Consider the following 20119-nt stretch of genomic DNA (forward strand, 5'->3'; position numbering starts at 1 on the left):
TCCAAGAGGCAACTGAGCTTTCTGGCTTTTCTTTGAAGATGTTTCGCTTCTCATCCAAGAAGCTTCTTCAGCTCTGGCTGAATCTGGCACCTTTTTCAGAGCTGATGAAGCTTCTTGGATGAGAAGCGAAACGTCTTCAAAAGAAAGCAAGAAAGTCCAGTTGCCTCCTAAAAAAGCACCTTCGGGATGACCTAACAAGCAGTTCAATTACAGAGAAATAAAACTGATAACGAGGAAAGGCTGAAGGCGAAAAGCAAACTGCCTCAATCATCATCATCATCATCCCATTGTCATCAGGGCACTTGGTACCATGTCCAAGAATTTCACAAAACACTTAAAAGAAATTGCAGCTTCCTGCAATAACACCAGCGGAACTGTAAAAAACTGTGCTACTTGGAACATCGTACATCTTAAGAAGGTACTTGGTTGATACCTAGGATGCTGGCAGCAACCCGTATCAACCATTAGCACCAGTCAATGGTATTTGTGACACATTTTTAAATGTCCAGTTGAGTTTCATTTTTAATGAATAAAATAATAATAATAATAATAATAATAATAATAATAATAATAATAATAATAATAATAATAATAATAATAATAGTAGTAGTAGTAGTAGTAGTAGTAGTAGTAGTAGTGATTTGTGATATGAAATCCAGCATGGTTAGCTCGTTTGCTGTGTACAGTCATTTTTGTGTATATAATAATAATAATGATGATGATGATGATGATATCATTATCATGACAAAGTTATCAAGGCCGCTTTCGTCCGCAAACCCCTCACTACCTCTGTCACGACTCGGAAGGACCAACTCCGCATGCGCTAAAGAACGTCTAAACCATGCGACGATTTCTTCGGACCCGAATGGCGCCCCGGAGTGAGGATGAAGCGCATGCGCAAACACGCCGGAAGCCGGTAGCCCCTGGATAAGTCTCCGAGAAACCCCGCGTGTGGCCCTTTTCTGCCTGAGCCAGCGAGCGGCGCACGGGGAGGTGAGGGGAGCGTCTCCATGTGAGCTTTTACCTCCGCGAGCGGCGGCGGGATCCTGTTTGGTCCGAGGGTTGGGAGTAAGGAGAAGCTCTGAGGGAAAAGCCTGGGGGTGGTTGGGTGGACAGAATCCGTTGAGAAATGAGGCAGAGCACGTGATCCGGCAAAGCGGAGAAAGACACGGCGGCATTAACATTCAATCCCTGAATAAAATAAAATAAAATATGACACAATAAAGCAACGGCAATTATTCTGAGGCGGGCTTTGTAGGCCGGTCAGCCCTCTATAACCCTGCACCCTTCCAATATGCTGGGACTTCATGGCTCCAACGTGGTCGTGCTGACTGAAATGGGAGTTGTAGTCCTGAGCCAGTAGAGAGTACAGTAGGGAGAGGAAAGGGAAGGTCGGGCTTCACATCTTTATTTGACCAGTGAACTTTTCTTTTTGGGGGGGAGGGGGGGGAGGAGAATGTAATTTTTGGCGCCTCCTAATTTCTGAAATGAACTTTCCTGAAGGGAGAAATGATCCATTTTTTAAAAAGTTACGGTGCTCCAAGTATAGCCGTTTTGAGAGAGAGAGACTTTTGAGAGCGAAGCAGGTTGTATCTCGTGAGGTTTTTCCTCCCACTTATTTCAGCTGCTGTGATGATTCCCCTCATTTTCAGCTTGTGATTCTGCATTGCTCTTCGTTTTATTTATTTATTATTTATTTATTTATTAAATTTATATACCGCCCTATTCCTGAGGGACTCAGGGCGGTGAACAGCGAACGATACAAACGTTAATAAAAAAACCAATTAAAATATACTAAACACTCTGGTCCTAGATAATTCAAGACATCCCAGTTTAAAATAAAATCAAAAGCAATATAAAGGGAAAGTTAGGCCAGGCCGGCCTGCTGAAACAGGAATGTTTTGAGGGCACGGCGGAAAGTGCGCAGATGTTTTACTTACGGGTGTGTTGGTATTTTATGACCCAACCCTCCTGTCCCTTTATACCAGGGGTCTTCAAACTTGGCAGCTTTAAGACTTATGGACTTCAACTCCCAGAATTCTCCAGCCAGCTATGCTGGGAGTTGAAGTCCACAAGTCTTAAAGCTGCCAAGTTTGAAGACCTCTGCTTTATACAGTAGGCCATTTTCCATTCCCCCCCCCAAGCTTTTTCTTCACATTCCTGTTCACTTGTCCCTCCAGCTAATTCATATAAACAGAGTCAACCACAGCCTCCAAAATTTATAGAATGTATGCTCCTTCTGGTAATAACCCACCACATTGCTATCAAGATTTAGATCATCCGATAAGCCTGAATTTGGAAAGAGGGAATGTAATAGTAATATATTTGTAAATATAGCTTACAACTACAATTAGCCTTGAAATATGGGTGTAATGGGACTTGTAGTCTGGCACCTAACTCTTAAAGAACGAGCATGTACTGCATCACGTTTTTGTAGGTTCGTGGGAATTACAGGCCATTTGGATTCTTTCTGATAGCTTGTCTACATCATTAGTATTGGTTATGAATTAGAGCTGTGCGATTACGTTTCTTCACAACTAAATACTTCCATATTATGAAAAGATAATTGAACTAATTTGCATAGCATGAGTAGAGTTGCCTGACGTTGTCTATCCAGAAAGTCAATATTGGGAGTGAGGAACAAGCTATTGAAGAAGGCCGATTCAGGATTTAATTGCTTTTTATATTTGTATCTAGAATGACTGACTGGGAGACAGCCCCTGCTGTGGCAGAGACCCCTGATATCAAGCTGTTTGGAAAGTGGAGCACAGATGATGTTCAAATCAGCGATATCTCCCTGCAGGTATGAAAACAGAAGTTACAGATGGAATTTTGGAAGACAAAAACTGCAGAGTGGTTTGTTTTCTGGCTGGAAAAAAAGTTTTATTCTTATATTTATCCTAATGCATGGCTCTTTATTTGTGTTTTTGTAGGATTACATTGCTGTGAAGGAGAAATATGCTAAATATTTGCCCCACAGTGCTGGGCGCTATGCTGCTAAGCGCTTCCGTAAGGCCCAGTGCCCAATTGTGGAGCGCCTCACCAACTCCATGATGATGCATGGGCGCAACAACGGCAAGAAGCTCATGACTGTGCGCATCATTAAGCATGCTTTTGAGATCATCCATCTGCTCACAGGAGAGGTAAGCATGGGGAGAAAAGACTATGTTGAGACATGGAGCAGGATAACTGAAATAAATTACTTGAAGTGGGGGGCAAGAGAAGGAGAGATGAAGTCATACTTACTAGAAATAAATAGCTATAGTATGAATGAGGCATAAGCCATGTAGTTGGAATTACAGGCCTGATAGAGTACATTTGATAGACAGGTATTGTGTTTGGTCATTTTCTTAAGTCTACTTTTGAAGCCCATTACAATTCCCATTAAAGAGTAAAGTTTCACTTGAATAATTTTTAATTTATGAAATAGAGATGCTGCAAACAGTTTATCAATCTTGGATAGCAGAGTGCATCCTGAAGCCCAATTGCTTGCAAATACTCGAAGCCGCTCTGAAAGTTGTCACTAAACTAAATGTTTTAATGGAACCAAAGGGGAAAAATACTACTTTTGCTTTTGTCCCTACTTAGCTGTTAAACTGTCTTCTCATTGATGTATTCAAAAGAGGTTTGCTCTTCAGCCCAAAATAGATTTAACAGCCCTGATCTAAGAGAAGTAAACCATAAAAATCAATATACCCACAGTATTTTCAAGGATTTATTCCTGAGTAATACATAATTTAACATCTATTTGTGCTACATCTTTAAATAGAAATAGATTTGGCCTCAGTAAAAATACATCATCTGAATTTTAAACAAATCCTGCTTTGTTAATAAGCTATTAAACATTGTCTTTCTCACAATATTTAGTGCTCTATTGACATAGCAGGTTTGTTTAAAGTTCAGATGGTGTTTAAATGTTTGGTCTTAAATCCTATAGAAAATGTTCGCTATTAAATGTACATGTTGTTGCTCCTTCCTGCCTGGTGTGAAGAGTAGTTGCTTAGGCTAGAGATCCTTGTATAATGCTAAGAAACTCCATACCTAGAATGTATTGCTGTTGGAAAAGGTATCTAATCTTAATCTTTTTCACTCAAAATTCTAGACAAACGAACATTAACATTATAAGAGGCAGACAAATAAGATGGTTGCTATCTTAATATAATGCAGTCCATTATTGTAAAAAGCAAAGAGGACGGCCATAAGAGAGAGACTGAGGAGAACCAGTCCAAAGAGATGAGAATGAGAAAATAGATTAAGTTTAGGGCATTTGGAAAAAGTATGCAAACATCTGAGACATCCTTAATTCACACAAGTATAAAAAAGAAGGGGAAGCACATCATACTTGGAAATTACGTTATCAATCTACATGTAGGTGGTCCTTGTTTAGAAACTGCAATGAGGCTGGCAACTATTGCTAAGCAAAACGGTTGCTAAGTGAAACTCTTGCTTATGATCTTATTTCAGCTTTCCTTTGCTTTACAAACCTGCAAATATTGTAAATGTGTTGGTTCCAAAGTTAGTTTTTCATCACTGTCATAACTGCAGCAGGTCACTGTACCAGGCAATCTAAATGAGAACTATCTGTAAAAGTAGTCTTTTGTCTTCTGTGGAGTTTATTCCTTGGTCTGGTCTGCCTCATAGGGCTGATAGTTGCTTTGTTGTTATGGCCTGCAAAAAGTTGGTGCTAGGGAACTGCTATATGAAAAATAGAAGAGAGGGTCAAGGCAAGATTTTGCTGGTTGAGCCTCATGAATATTTGGTGGCAAGCAGCCTCAGACTTCTGTTATGTCATAAAGTAAATAAAAGCATTTCTAAAAAGTTAGACACAGATCAGCATCAAATGATGTTACTTGCTTAGTGCTGCTCTGATTTGGTAGCCACTGATTTTATAGAGATAATTGCAGGTTTCTGGAGTTCCCCCAGTATCATCTGGATTGGGCTAGCAATTAGAAAGGGAATTATGACTAATCAGCTTTTGAACATTTTATTTATTCATAACATTTTAATGCAGCCCATTTTATCTAAGGGACTCAGGGCAGCTTACAGTAAAAACATCACAAAATATAAAAGCATAAGTAAGAAAGTTGAGCCTTGGTAGTACAGTGGTCTAAAGCACCCTGTTATTAAGACCAGCTGCCTGCAATTACTGCAGGTTCGAATCTCTCCAAGGCTCAAGGTTGACTCAGCCTTCCATCCTTTCTAAGGTAGGTAAATTGAGGACCCAGTTGTGGGGGCAATAAGCTGACTTTGTATAAATATACAAAAGGATGAAGGCTATTGCTTAGCACATTGTAAGCTGCCCTGAGTCTCCGGAGAAGGGCGGCATATAAATCAAATTAAAAAAAAAAAGTTAAAAACAGTATTAAAAAGTTTTTAAAACATGGAAAAAACACTTTTAAGACAGCAACCATCCCCAGGGCTGCCTAACACTTCAACTCCTGTGCTAATTGGCAGAACCAAGTCTTAACACTTTCTGAAGGCCCAAAAATATAATTTGGGGAGAGATCTCCACTGTTAAACTCCTGGGAGGAATGAACTAAAAACACACAAAACAAAATTGGTATTTACATATTAAGTTTTGACTTTCTTTAATACCTTTCTCTTTTTATATGTTTTAATATGTACAGAAAATTTAAGAGTGGTGGAAACCTCCAGGATAGGGAGACGGGAACAATAAAAACATAGCAGTTACATATAGGGAATAATTTCAGGCAAATCTTTAATACATCATTAAATCTAGACCGTATATAATAATATTGATCAGAGAACTAGTTCACCATTGCTGTTTTGCTGTAGACAAATTGAAACCACTTACTCTGCAACTGTTTTATCAAACTATCTTGTGCAGAGTAGTTAATCAAAGGCAATATCTATAATATGCTAGGATTTTTTAATGTCTTCAAAATTAATTACATAGCCTTGCTGAGGAAATTGGAAAAGCCTTACAACAAAAAGCATTATTGATCTCCAGTCATTGAACACTGTCAGAAATAAATTGCCCTTTTTGCACTTATTCAGGACTAAAGAAATGGGCTTTAGGAAAGCTACCAGGTGTTTATAGGCTTATTTTGGCCACAACAGTTTCATCTCCATGATGTTCACAAATTGTAATCAGACTAAGTCATCTCTGGATATAGTGCTCCTTATAGGGTGTGTTTTAGGAAAGTCAATTTGATTCCTTTTGCTTTCTTCAGAGCAGTTGCTGCAAAGTGATTGTTACAAAAGTATTTTATAACCAGTGCACAATTTTTCTGGGTTGAGGACTGTGTGAGTGGGCATAGAGAGTTGGATGGTGTAGTTATTTCTGCTTGGTTAGTTTCAGGATAAATATTTATTCATACTCAGTTGAGCAAGATTCTAGAAACTACACAGACACAAAATCATTCTAGTATTACTACTATTTCTTATATTGGTGAAATAATATTTGCAACTCCGGCTGTTGTTGTTTTTTTTAAACTATCTCTGCCTTTTGGAAACTAAAAGTTACACTTGTGTGCCCCTTAATACAAGTAGGAAACTATAATATTGGAGAATAGAGCTAAAGTTAGTAATAGCCAGGTCTACTAACTTAACAACTCCAGTGACTCACTTAACAACTGTGGCAAGAAAAGTCGTAAAATGGGGCAAAACTCACTTCTCAAATGTCTCACTTAGCAACAGAAATTTTGGGTTCAATTATGCTCATAAATCAAGGACTACGTGTACAACTAAAGATACAATTGGAGAATTCCCCATACATAAATATTGTCTGTCACCTCACTTTTTTTGCCCTTGCAGTTTTAGAGAGATTTCAATAATGGCAAGTATAGTAGCATAAAATTAGTTACAGTCATGATTATATCTTTGAATTTTGTTTACTTTTTGTTAAAATCTCACTTCAATTAAAACAATTAAAAGGTAAAGATTCAAATTTAGATATGCAGATTATTTAAGCGTTAATCATTATGTGCAGTGTGCTCTTCTGGAAACTGTAAAATATTTAACATTTTGGGCTATTTTTTGAGAAACATTGGCTCTTTAATCCTTTCCCAGACTTGGTTTGGATGTAGTTTAAACCTTGCTTGATTTTTGTTCCAGAATCCCCTCCAAGTCCTGGTGAATGCCATCATCAACAGTGGCCCTCGTGAAGACTCTACCCGTATTGGTCGTGCTGGCACAGTGAGGAGGCAGGCTGTTGATGTGTCACCACTGCGTCGTGTCAATCAGGTAGGGGTATTTATCAAGAGGGGTAGATTGATGTAGACTCGGCTGACTATTTTGTGAACATATCTCCTATGTCTTCATATAGGCTATTTGGTTACTTTGCACCGGGGCACGTGAAGCTGCCTTCCGAAACATAAAGACCATAGCTGAGTGCCTAGCAGATGAGCTGATAAATGCAGCAAAGGTAAGAACGAAAGAATGGAGAGCTGAGCTGAGTTGAGCTGTGGAGAAGATGGCTTAAGAGACCACAGACCTAGGAATCAAATATATAAATCTTAAAAGAGTATTTACATTAGCTTATCTGAGACATTTCAACAAAGTCCTCTGGAAAACCCAGCAGGAGCCCAAGTGCAGTGGTGCTAAGTTGCATCTCACAGCAGCAGTGCACATTTTGTTTACTTGGGGTTGGACCTGTGAATAATAATAATAATAATAATAATTATTATTATTATTATTATTATTATTATTATTATTATTATTATTATTATTAATTTTATTATATAATATGTTAATAATATATTCAATAATATAGAGGTGGCAAAATGACCCTTAAGATGAAATAATTTCCTGGAATCTTTTTATAGTATCCTCAAGTGTTAAGAGATTTAAATAACAAGAATAACAATCTTATGTGGTATTTCAAACAAAAACACCAGAATTATTAGTGACCTTTAAAGCTATTTAAGAAGACACCAGTGTTTTTGTGATTGCCTGTCTTGTAGTATAGGATGATGCCCCTAAAGTTATATTTGCTGGATTAAACATTAATTTTTATGGTGCAGAGCAATTCTTTCCTGTCTTTATTCTAGTCCTCACTGTTTATTGTTTGGCAAAAATAGCTATCATTGCAAGTAGCCTGCTAGCATTAGCAGTAAACAAAGAATGCAAGTCAATACAATTCTAACATTGTGAAATTTATTTTATTGCTCAATTTCTGTGGTATATATAGCCATCCATCTTATAAAATGATTTGGGTAGAATTAAAAATTCAATAGAAATAAATTAATACTAGTAGTAAAACTAAACACAAATTAGTAACCAAAAATTGATGACACCGAGGCCAATAGCAAGCGATATGGTAGCCTCCATCTCATAGATCCTCTTAATCTTCTGACCCTCAAGCGTGTTAACATAGCCACATTGTTAAGGCAAGTGGCTACTATGTTAACATAAGTCTGGCATGTAATCAGTTAATGGTACCATAAAGGTTTCTGGTGTGGTGATAGCTGACTGGCTTTTTCAGCCATGTACATGAAAACCACTCTACTGCTATACCTCCCATTTATCTTGAGGAGTTTGGAGGATGGGAGAGAAGGAGAGACTTACATAGATGTTTTCAGTGACGTCAGATGGGATGTGTGGTTGCTTAAACTGTAACTGTACTTGTTCCTAGGGTTCCTCCAACTCCTATGCCATCAAGAAGAAGGATGAGCTGGAGCGTGTGGCCAAGTCCAACCGTTAAAAAGAGTTGTTCCTGGAAACCAAAGCAAATAAATCCTCATTTTCATACTGTTACACTTTTTTTGTGTTGCAGTTCACTTGTTGAAGCAGATGGGACTTTTTCTTTGATTTGAGGGAATGGCCTGGTCGGTTTATAAAAGACATGATATCTGGAGGTTTTTTCTTTTCTTTTTCAAATAATTTTATTAAAGAGATATAAATTGATAAAATTCAATATATAAACTACAAAAATGTGACAGAAAAATACAAGGCAAAGAAAAAAAGTCATTTCTCCCTTCATGCCATCGGGTAAAAACAATTTTAGTAGTTTGGCACCATCTCTGATTAGCTCACTTCTTAGATTTAAAATAAGTCCATGTGCTACATCAATCAATCTTTGTCAGTGTAGCACATCTTGACGTCAAATAGATACCTAGGTATCTCACTTTCTTTACTGTCTGTATTTTAATTTTCTCAGCCAATTCTTTTTCTTGCATTTTACTCATTCGACTAAAATTTTGGTTTTTTCCTTGTTCACCCTCAAACCTGCAACTTCCCCATATTCGCCCAATACCTCCATTAACCTTTCATTGTAAAGGGTCTTCTAGAATGAACACAAGGTCATCAATGAATGCTTGCACCTTGAAGATTTCCTTTTTTATTTCCAGACCTTTTATTTGTTTGTCATTTCGCATAATTCTAGTGAGTACTTCTAGAGATAGAACGAACAATAACTGTGATAATGGGCATCCCTGCCTAGTTCCTTTCTGAATTTTGAAACTCTGTCGTTTCACCATTAACAACTACTTTGGCTTTTTGGGTGGAGTAAATTGCGTTGAACATATTTATGAAATTCTCCCCAAATTCATTAGTTTTAATTGATTTGACATGAAGTCCCATTTGACGTTGTCAAAGGCCTTTTGTGCATCAACAAACATTTAAGCCAATTTCTTTTCATTATGGGTCTCATAGTATTCCAATACGTTTAGTATGATTCTGATTTTATTTTTTATCTGCCTCCTTGGCAAGAAACCATTATGGTCACTGTGAATAAAGTCCTCTAAGAATCTCTTTAACCTTTCGGCCATAATAGCCATGAATTATCTTATAGTCCAAATTTAACAAAGATATGGGTCTGTAATTCCTAACAAGTGTCAAATCCGAATTATCCTTTGGAATTAAGGTGATGATTGCTTCCTCCCATGAGGCCGGTATTTTTGCATCTCTCAGAACTGCATTGAATACTTCTAATAAAGTGGAATTTAGTGGATCTTGAAAATTTTTGTATATCTCCGAAGGCAATCCATCCGGGCCTGCCGTTTTGTTATTTTTCTGTCTTTTAATTCCCATTATTAATTCTAGAGGTGTTCTGTCTTTGTTCAGCATGAGTCTTATTTCTTCTGACACTTTAGGTAAGTCGGCTTTTTGGAGACATCAAATGCTTTTTTCTTTGAGAGTGCTGCCCTCTTCTGCATATAATTCCTTGTAGAACTCATGAATTATGTCTCTCTTCCCTTAGTTATGATTTCTGCCCCTCTTTACTGCATAATCTACTAATGCACTTTTTATCTTTTTGTTTCTTCAATTTATAAGCTAGCTATTGTCCCGGTTTATTTGCATTTTCGAAATAATTTTATTTTAAGTATTTTAGTCGTCGTGCCAAATCCTCCTTCTCAATCATATTCAAATTATGTTTAATTATGTCTATTTGTTGCTTCAAATCCCTTTTGGGTTTTTTTTGTAGATCTCTTCCTAGTCTTATCAAGTTCTTCCTCCAAATCTTTTTGATGCTGTCTTTTCTTTTTATTTTCTTTCGCCATGTAGGCGATTGCAATCCCTCTCGTGTAGGCTTTTGCCGTATCCCATAGATTTTGAATATTCGTGTCCTCCTTTTTATTATCTTTGAAGAACAGATTCCTCTGTTCTTCCATCTTTGATTTAAATTCTTTATGTTTTAAAAATGCTCTCTTTAATGTCCACCTTCTTGTTTTTTCCCCCTCTCCATCTAATTGTCACTGGATTATGATCTGCACAAAGATTTTTTCCAATTTCAATTTCTTCTATTTCCAAATTTAATTCCTTTGACATCCAAGCCATGTCAATCCTTGACCACAAGGCATTTTATCCATTCGCTCCAAAAATTTGGCTGAGAGGTATTCAAAAATTCACAATAAGGATTTGTATACTCTGGCTGTACTGTCCACCCTTGAAGTTCTCCTAAAAATACCAAAGCAATCTCCATTTTCCCATGATAAAATATCTGTAATTCTAAATTCCTTTGGCCACTTAATCTGTTGTTAACTTTGCAGTGCACTTCTGCCATAGTTCCATACAGGCACAGAAGAAGCGAAGCTAGCTCTTGAGGTTTTCACACGAAGAACAGCATAGTTAATTTCCCCTTTTCCCACTTGGGCCATCCATTGTCCACCAATCCAACATGTTCTTTTTATTTTGGGAAAACAGTGCACCTTTGGAAGGTTCCCATCACACAGCCTCTGAAGTGTCAGGACTTTCTCAGGCTAATTCCTCATCTCCCTGCTCCCAATACATTCCAAACATTCCCCTACCTTCTCCTTTGTTTCTGTTATCAAGTCTTTTTTTTTTTTTTAATTTGATTTATATGCCGCCCTTCTCCGAAGACTCAGGGCGGCTTACAATGTGCTCAGCAATAGCCTTCATCCTTTTGTATATTTATACAAAGTCAGCTTATTGCCCCCACAAACTGGGTCCTCATTTCACCTACCTTAGAAAGGATGGAAGGCTGAGTCAACCTTGAGCTTTGGCGAGATTTGAACCCTGCAGTAATTGCAGGCAGCTGGTCTTAATAACCAGCTTAATAACAGGGTGCCTTAAACCCTTGTACTACCAAGGCTCTTTGAGTTGAGAGTAAAGCTGCATTACGAGTCATCCTTGACAGTTGTTTATTTTTTAAACATTAAAATCAAATTTACACCATCTTTTAAAAGAGGTAGAAATTCACCTGAATTCAGTAAAACCTTTCTGGTCCAAAGGGTCTTAATCTCTCCAATATACAAAAATCCAAACAAGTGATTAAGATATAAAAGTTGTTCAAACTTAATGTGAATATGAGCTTGATGTAATCCTGAATCTCAACCACCTATAAGATGATTGTACAAAATAGGAGTTTCTATTCACAAGGAATGACTGCCTGGAATCATATGGATTGTCTCATTGATCTTCGTTCCAGAGAAATTACACTAGCTTGGATCCAGCATCCAGCCATGATTCCCTTCACAAGAGCTGTCTTGCTAGTCAGCAAAAGCCAGAATATGTCAGCTCACTGTGATGCCCACAGGAACTCGTATCTGGGGCTTTCTAAATGACCCTTTTGGAAGATGAGCTGTGATTTGGGCGAATAATCCAGAATGCGGACTATAGCAGTTCAATGTGACAAGGCTATAGAAGAGCAATGAACTAGAAGCAGTTCTAAAAGCACTGTACCATTGATGTAGAGTACACTTTTGGTGTCATGTTGCTGTCTCATAATGTGTCGTTTTCACAGAGCTGGGGTGGGAGTAGCCTGTGCGTGATGCATCCGGCCCATGGTCTGCCAGTTTAACTTCCCTTGATGTAGGGGCTGCTATTCCTATAGTCTTTATTGATCATCTTTCAAGGTCCTTAAAATTTAGACTTGTATCCCATTTTTTGTTTAGGAATTCAAGGTGGTATAAATGGTATCCCTCCACCTATTTTTTCCTCCCAAGAGCAACCCCCTTAGGCTTGAGAGAGAGTGTGGCTCAAAATCACCCAGGAGCTTCTGCAGTTGAAGTAGATTAGATGCAGGGTCTACCCTATTCAACAGTCCAACACCACCTCCAATATGCTAACCTTTTTATCTTTCCCAATCATGTTTACTCTTGTGATTATGCAAATATATATTTTTAGCTAAACGGATTTCAATAAAAGTGCAACAAATTTATTGCACTGAAGAGGTCAGCAGACTCCACTGTAAGGAGGTCTTTTGAAGCTTGAAGAGTGACTAAAAATGTTGGCACACTGCCTACTTGAATAGTGTTAAAACGACTATTAACATCATTGCTTGCTACTAAGAGTAAGAAAAGGTGTTTTAGTCTTGACCTTTCTACAGATCCGTTGTTGTTCGGAAAATAGACCAGGGGCCTTTAATCCATCAAAATATTCATTGTCATTGTTTCATACACTGTCAAGCACAAGAAATCAGGAGCCGTGGTAGTTCAAATAAATAGGTTTAATACATGATAACACTCTACAAGAATCTGAACTATTAATGGTCAAAGCTAATTGGCATTAGATGAGTCAGTAGAACTGAAGGTGGGCTGGACTTCGATCTCTCATGAGTGTGAAGAGATTCGAGACTGATGACACATTTGACCCCTCCCTTGGGCTCAGACTGATTATCTACATACACATTGCATGGGGTACTAAATCCCTATAGAATTCCCCCTGAATCAAATTTTTAAAATTAGTATGAAATCTTCTTAAGGTGGGATGCAACGTATCAACAAGCTGATGGCTTTATTATTAGATTTATATCCTGGCTTTATTTTGTATACGTTAAGGTAGAGCTTCCTATTTCCTTTGGCTGAGAGAGGAGGACTGGCCCAAAGTCATCCATGCAACGTTCATGCTTAATTCTCTGCTGGTTTCTAGTGCAGCACCTAAGTTGTTAAAGCACAAATGGGCTCTCCAGTATCAAGAGCCAAGTAGCTTTCCTACTTGCGACGACTGCAACTTCAGGATTTGTTCTTCCTGTAGGTGAACAGGGCTTACGTAGAAGCAAGATGATGAAATGTTCAATGGCACGTATCGTAGTGTTTTGGTGTATTTTATAGGGGAAAATAAAATGAAATATAAAGGCTATGATTGTTCTCCCTCGTATTGTGCAACAGGAGATGATAAAACTTGAAGGCTGTGGTCCAGATTACGTTTTATATGAAAGCTGAGTTGCAGGAAGGAGTTGCTTTTTTTCTGACCACAACTGAATGCTAATCCCTCCTCATTTGCAGAAGTTGCAACATTTTTAAGTAATTTGTTTTAGCATTTAGCCACTGAAAAACTTTTGATGGAAAAATCCTTTAAAGTTTCTTTCCATATATAAAATTTACAGATGTTAAATTCAGTGCATTCTGCTTAATAAGAACTTAACAAATGCCATTAAAGAAAAGTCATGAGATCATTCCTGAAAACCATCTTTTATCTTCTGAAAGGCAGCACACTTAATACATTTTAAAAAATATTGGTCTCCCTATATCCCCAATAAGAGAAATCCCTAAACCATGGGTGTCAAACTCACGGCATCACGTTGCCATCAAGTGACGTATCGCAATGTTTTTTCCCTTCGTGGAGATGGAATGGGCGTGGCCTGCGTGTGATGCATCCGGCCCACAGGCCGCCAGTTTGACACCCCTGCCCGAAACAATTTAAAACATAGGCAGTATGTCTTAAAACAATGTAAGACATAAGCAGTATGTTTTAAATCACTTAGAGCAAGGGTGTCAAAATTGATTTCATTAAGGGCCGCATCAGAGTTGTGTTTGACCGAGGTGGGCAGGGCCAAGGTGGGCATGGCCAGCTCGATATCACTCATGTATTTCTTGGAAGAAAATGTTAATGGGAGATGTAGAAAGCCATAAACATTCAGGCCAAAGAATATTGTTGCTAGGGTTAAGTTTGTTACCATGCTGTAAACGCAGGGAACAGATTTTACATACATCAGATAAGTAGGACTATAAAATGACTTTCAACCCAGAGAACTTTTGAGCCACAACAAAAATCCTGCTTAGCTCATTACATCCTTTTGTTTGGTGACCATTTGAAGTTACAACAGCATTGAAAAAAGTTAAGTTATTATGACCACTTTTCACTTATGACTGTTGTAACATCCCCATAGTCATGTGATCAAAATTCAGATGCTTGGCAACTGGTCCATACTTATGACCGTTGCTGTGTTCCAGGGTCATGTGATCCCCTTTTGCGACCTCCTGACAAGCAAAGTCAACGGGGAAGCCAGATTCACTTTACAATCATGTTACTAATTTAACAATTGCAGCGCTTTATTTAATAACTGAGGCAAGAACGGTCATAAAATGGGGCAAACAAAACTCACTTATCTTGGCAACTGAAATTTTGGGCTCAATTGTCATATTCATGGGCATTTCTCTGCTCCTCAAAATATCTTTCGCAAGTAATTTATTCTACAATCTCGAGTTATCCAGGCCCTGGAATTACCTGCCACCTAATTTATCACAATTCCTGGATCACTATTTTACCTGGTACAACAGGGGCAAGTGATCAGCAGTATCCAAAATTGCCCAGGTTATATCTGAGATGGGTGGTTGGATGTCATTTGTTTTGACAGGGGCCAAAAATCAAATCTTTAATGACCAATTTGGAATCAGAGTCTCTATGGACAGTTTGGGTATGGGGGAGAGAACACCCTTCCACCATTTTAGCTCCAGTCACAGCTGTGTGGTAATAGCACTGAAATGGATGTTTCTAGAGACGTTTCTTGAGAAACTTCCCAAGTTTCCATCTCACTGTACAAGAGCGAAACAGTGAATTAATCCTGTCTTAATGCAGTGAAGAGTGTAAATGGACAACATTCTTTTGCAAAATGCATGTGATGTTGCGGTGTTTATATGCTTGTATTCTTTGAGCGACAAGGAACTGCCAGAGTTTTCCATCCAGATCCGGATATGCTTAGTTCCAGCAGGACAGCTCCATCACGTCATGACCTGGAGAGCAACTTACACAGGACAGACAGGAAGTTCATTTTCAAAGTAGGATTATAATCTCTGTACATTCAGACCAGGAAACTAACTCTCTCCAAAGGCTTCCATTGTTATCCATCCATCTGTGGTATCAGGGAAAGAGATTATTTAACTTCAATTGGGGAGAAGTTGTAAAACTTTGGCACTTGCAAAGATTAGCTTGGATTGCCATCCTTGCTTGCAAGTCATTGGATCAGTGGACATTTCCCCCACCACCCACCATTCCAGTGTTACTAGAGATTGTATACTCAGATACTCTGTGTTCATTGTGTGTACAAGTCATTTCAATCTTCAGTCATGCATAGACACAGAAATTATGGACTTCAAATTGCTTCCAAACAAAAGCTTTTATCTGTAAAATCTGTTCCTGCACTCTCTTAAGGGTGAGAGGAGGGGAGGCAAGAGAAGAGTAGTACTTTAAAATACCTACCTTAATAAAAGTTAGCCATTAATTAGCTTTACAGGGATACTCAGTGTTAAATTGCAAGGGCTTAAAAATCTATGATCTAGCAAGCACTTTTTCATGCTAAAATCCCCCGGGAGAATGATTTTCTGCAGGGTACATCTACACATGCACACTTTTAGGTTATGCACATCTGCTTTTTAGTGGAGAGTAAGTTGTATTATCATAATACATGTCAGCCCATGCTCTTTTAAAGAGAAAGGATGTATCATAGTCTGTAAGACGATCCTCCTTGTAACCGACGGATGCCTTCGTTTGAAAAATATTTGTCCTTATGATGGCAGTGTTTTTGCCGCAGGTGATCCTGCCAATACCTTGCTCTGCAGGTAATGCTGGTTTTGCTATTTGCTGGTTCCAGCACTGTCTGAAACAAGTTATGACTGCATATCATATGGAAGTTGGTTTACCTCTAGGCCCCTGTAGCTTCCTGTTGATCAAAATGTCCTTCAGAATTGGGGTAATTTTCTGCTTTACTCTTATTGTGCCAACCCTGTGTGTCCATTCTTACAGTGACTCAGTTGGAGGGGTTCCCAACTTTGGAGGCTTAGTGGGGGCATATCTGGAATATTTAGAACATGCTATCACTCTCTGAAAGCTTCCATGGGGAATATAACCACTATCAAAGTCACAATTTCCCAGAATGCTCTCTGCTATCCTCGCCTGCCTTGTATTCTCCCATAAAATCAACCGAGGGACTTTTATTGAAAGTAAAACCACAATCACAATCACTCCACGCACATATGGAAACGTATGATTTAGTCTTTTTTCCCCCAATTACTTGTACAGGGATTATTCTCTATACTATTTATGTTGTTTTGTATTTTCTGTTATGGATTTAACCAGGGAGGCTAAACCAATTTCGTTGTATGTATTATGTACAATGACAATAAAGGTTATCCCGTACTTATTGAGCTTCTTTGAACACTTGGAAGGAAGGTGGGATAAACCATAGGAATTTTTCTGTTTGCTTTCGTTTCTGTCTGGGAAAATGGGCATAGTTCCAAAAAGCAATGAGCTTTTAAATGAAATTTGGATAAAATGTTTAAGCACTTGTTGTTTTTGGTAGAGGTAAGAATATCTGTCATATAATGAGAGTTTGAAAATTTTGAGAGCACGAAATGATTTTCACCAATCGAAATACTGTCTGTAAGTGTTTGGAAGGTTGATGTTTTTATGTTGTTTCTGTTTAAAAAATAAAAAAAATTTGCAAATAAACCAAAACAAAAAGCAATGAGCTTTTCATCTAACCCTCTTTTTTATTTCTTTGTTTTCTAAGCAGGTGTATAAGGCCCATTGTATACTAAAAATAATTTGGAAATAAAGACAATGCAGAATGGCTCCCACATTGACCTCTAGACAAAGTAGACCACAGCCTACTTCTTGATAAGATAGAAAAATGTGAGATGGAAAGCATCACCATCAGATGGATTCATAACTGGCTGACCAAATGCATTCAATGTGTAGTCCTTAATGGAGCTATATCAACATGGAGGGAAGCATGCACTGGGGTACTCCAAGGTTCTATCTTAAACCCAGTACTCGTCAAGATCTTCATAAATTATTTGGATGAGGGGATAGGAGGGGAACTCATCAAATTTGCAGACAACACCAAATGGGGGAACAGTCAACAATTTAGAAGACAGGCTCAAGATCCCAAGGGATCTTGACAGACTCAAATACTGGGCTCTATCCAGCAAAATGCAATTCAGTTGTGAGAAAGGTAAGGTTTTACATGAAAAGTAAAATACAGAATAGGTGGTAGGTGACTCAACAGTAGTAACTGTGAGAGACATCTAGGAGACCTAGTAAACAACCACTTAAGTATCAGCTAGCATTGTGCTATAGCTGCCAAAAAGCCAATGCAGCCCTAAGCTGCATCAAGAGAGGAATAGTATCAAGATCATGTAAAGTATTAGTACCGCTTTATACTGCACTGTTAAGACCATGCTTGGAATATTGCACCTGATTTTGGTCACAATAGAAAAAAGATGTTGAGACTCTAAAAAAAAGTGCAGAGAAGAGCATCAAAGATGATTAGGGGACTGGAGGATAAAATATATGATGAACGATTGCAGGAACTGGGTATGTCTACTCTAACAAACAGAAAGACTAGGGATTTTTAAGAAGAGATTGGACAGCCATTTCTATGAAATGGTATAGGGTCTCCTGTTTAAGCAGGGGGTTGGAATAGAAGACCTCCAAGGTCTTTTCCAACTCTGTTATGCTGTTGCTGCTTGTCACCTGCCTATTGGTTTCAATTCTTTTTATAAAAGGCAGATGTGTTGAGAAGCTTGGTAGGCATCAAGGAAGATGTCAGTAGCATCAATTCAGAGATAGTAACCATTGTCATGCAAAAAAAAAAATCTGTTATGTAGGAGAAGAACACTGACAAATCTAGACCAAAGATTGAAGTGCAGAAGAATTATTTATTAAACATATTTACAAAGGCACCCAATTTATAGACTATGACTCAAAGATATGTATGGTCTGAGCTATCTAACATACAGTCATGAAAACTGGAGCATAAAAAATGCTAAACAGAAAAATTAAACACCTTTGACCCGTGATGCTTGAGAAATTGTTGAAAATATATCCGTGTCAGCCCTGGAGGCCATCTTTTTCTTTGGATCTTCAGGGCTGCCACTTAGTACTGTGGGAAAGTGGGAGGGGGTTGTATGGACTTGGTGGAGATATATAAACATAACAACATTCTTTTAAACAGATAAACAGATTAACAGAATTGGAAGGGACCTTATAGGTCATCTAGTCCAACCCTCCGCTCAAGCAGGAGACCCTACACCATTTCTGACAAAATGGCCGTCCAATCTTTTCTTGAAAGTCTCAAGTGATGAAGCTCCCACAACTTCCGAAGGCAAAGCTGTTCCATTGGTTGATTGTTCCCACTGTCAGAAAGATCCTCCTCATTTCTAGGTTGAATCTCTCCTTGGTCTGTTTCCATCCATTATTCCTTGTCTGGCCTTCAGGTGCTTTGGAAAACAGCTTGACCCCCTTCCTCTCCGGGAGTCAAGGATGTTCAGCCTGCACATGGAGAGGCGTGACTGGGGGGCATCGCCAGTTGGGACAGTGCATTGATTGGACCATGTGATGGACATGTGGGTGCAGGGGAAGGGACTTGGGCTTTCTTTTGGGTGGGGAAAACCCGGGAGCTTTCAGATTCGGGTTTTCCCAGATGTACCAATATGACATCTCTAATAAAATGGAACTTTGAAGAACTTCAAGCCTTGGAGTCTTGTTTAGTTGGGGGTGTTACCTGGAACTCTGACACTCGGCCTGCATTATGAACAAGTAATTTATTACGCGCTAATAGTGAAGCTAGAGCGTAATGTTTTGGACAGTTAGACAGAAGGGTAGAGTCACTGGAGAAAGCCCTGAGGCTTGGAAAAAGCAACATGAATTTAAGAAGCAGACCAAGGAGCCTGCTAGTTACTATCACTGATGACATAGGCAAAGAAGCTAAACCTGGAGAAATGGCATCCTTCAGGTCACAAAGACCTGCAAGTGCCTGGGATGACTGAGCAACACTTAAGAGGAATATGATCTGCTGGGTGCAAAGACCATGCAGTTCTCCTGTGAATGTTCCACTGCAATGGATGGGAGCAGCACAAACCTATGAAAAAGCCTTGTGTGCTGCACACCTGGTCTAGTTACCTTTGGCCTTCTTCTAGAGAGTTGGGCAGATTTCCAAACTCAACAATGGACTGCAGCCTCCTGTCCTGTTATTTTTCTTTCCTGAGAAAGCTTGTTGGGCCTGTTTTGCACTAGCGGCATTTATGCAAAGGCTGAGACTGGAAACTGGTGCTTTGCTCTGCTTTGTATAAGTGCCCCCACTTTTGAATAAATAAATTAATAATTAAAGAGCCTTGGTAGTACAGTGGTCTAAAGCACCCTGTTATTAAGACTAGCTGCCTGCAATTACTGCAGGTTCGAATCTCGCCAGGCTCAAGGTTGACTCAGCCTTCCATCCTTTCTAAGGTAGGTAAATTGAGGACCCAGCTGTGGGGGCAATAAGCTGACTTTGTATAAATATACAAAAGGATGAAGGCTATTACTTAGCGCATTGTAAACCGCCCTGAGTCTCCGGAGAAGGGCGGCATATAAATCAAATTTAAAAAAAAAAAAAAAAAAACCAAAATAAAGAGTTAGGAAGACTGACTGACTGGCTGGGAAGGTGGATGCCAAGGGCTTTGTAAGGAGCGTGGTGCTGTCATGCTTCATATCATGA

General features: G+C 38.7%; 1 protein-coding gene across 2 annotated transcripts; it reads left to right on the top strand.

Moving 5' to 3' along the window:
- Positions 1-902: 902 nt before the first annotated feature.
- On the top strand, positions 903-8718 carry RPS5 (ribosomal protein S5). Of its 2 annotated transcripts, none has more exons than XM_070936753.1 (6): positions 903-993; positions 2698-2803; positions 2934-3143; positions 7078-7206; positions 7289-7387; positions 8597-8718. In XM_070936753.1, exons 2-6 carry the CDS (start codon positions 2699-2701, stop codon positions 8663-8665), a joined length of 612 nt encoding a protein of 203 aa, XP_070792854.1. In that variant the 5' UTR covers positions 903-993; position 2698; the 3' UTR covers positions 8666-8718. The 2 variants fall into 2 exon arrangements, with proteins under 2 accessions (XP_070792854.1, XP_070792856.1); XM_070936755.1 differs by having other exon boundaries at positions 935-1012.
- The last annotated feature ends 11401 nt before the right edge of the window (positions 8719-20119 follow it).

Source organism: Pituophis catenifer, unplaced genomic scaffold, assembly GCF_029215685.1.
Source record: "Pituophis catenifer annectens isolate HBS135680 unplaced genomic scaffold, rPitCat1.0.hap2 SCAF_2, whole genome shotgun sequence".
In the NCBI taxonomy this organism is placed as follows: domain Eukaryota; kingdom Metazoa; phylum Chordata; class Lepidosauria; order Squamata; family Colubridae; genus Pituophis; species Pituophis catenifer.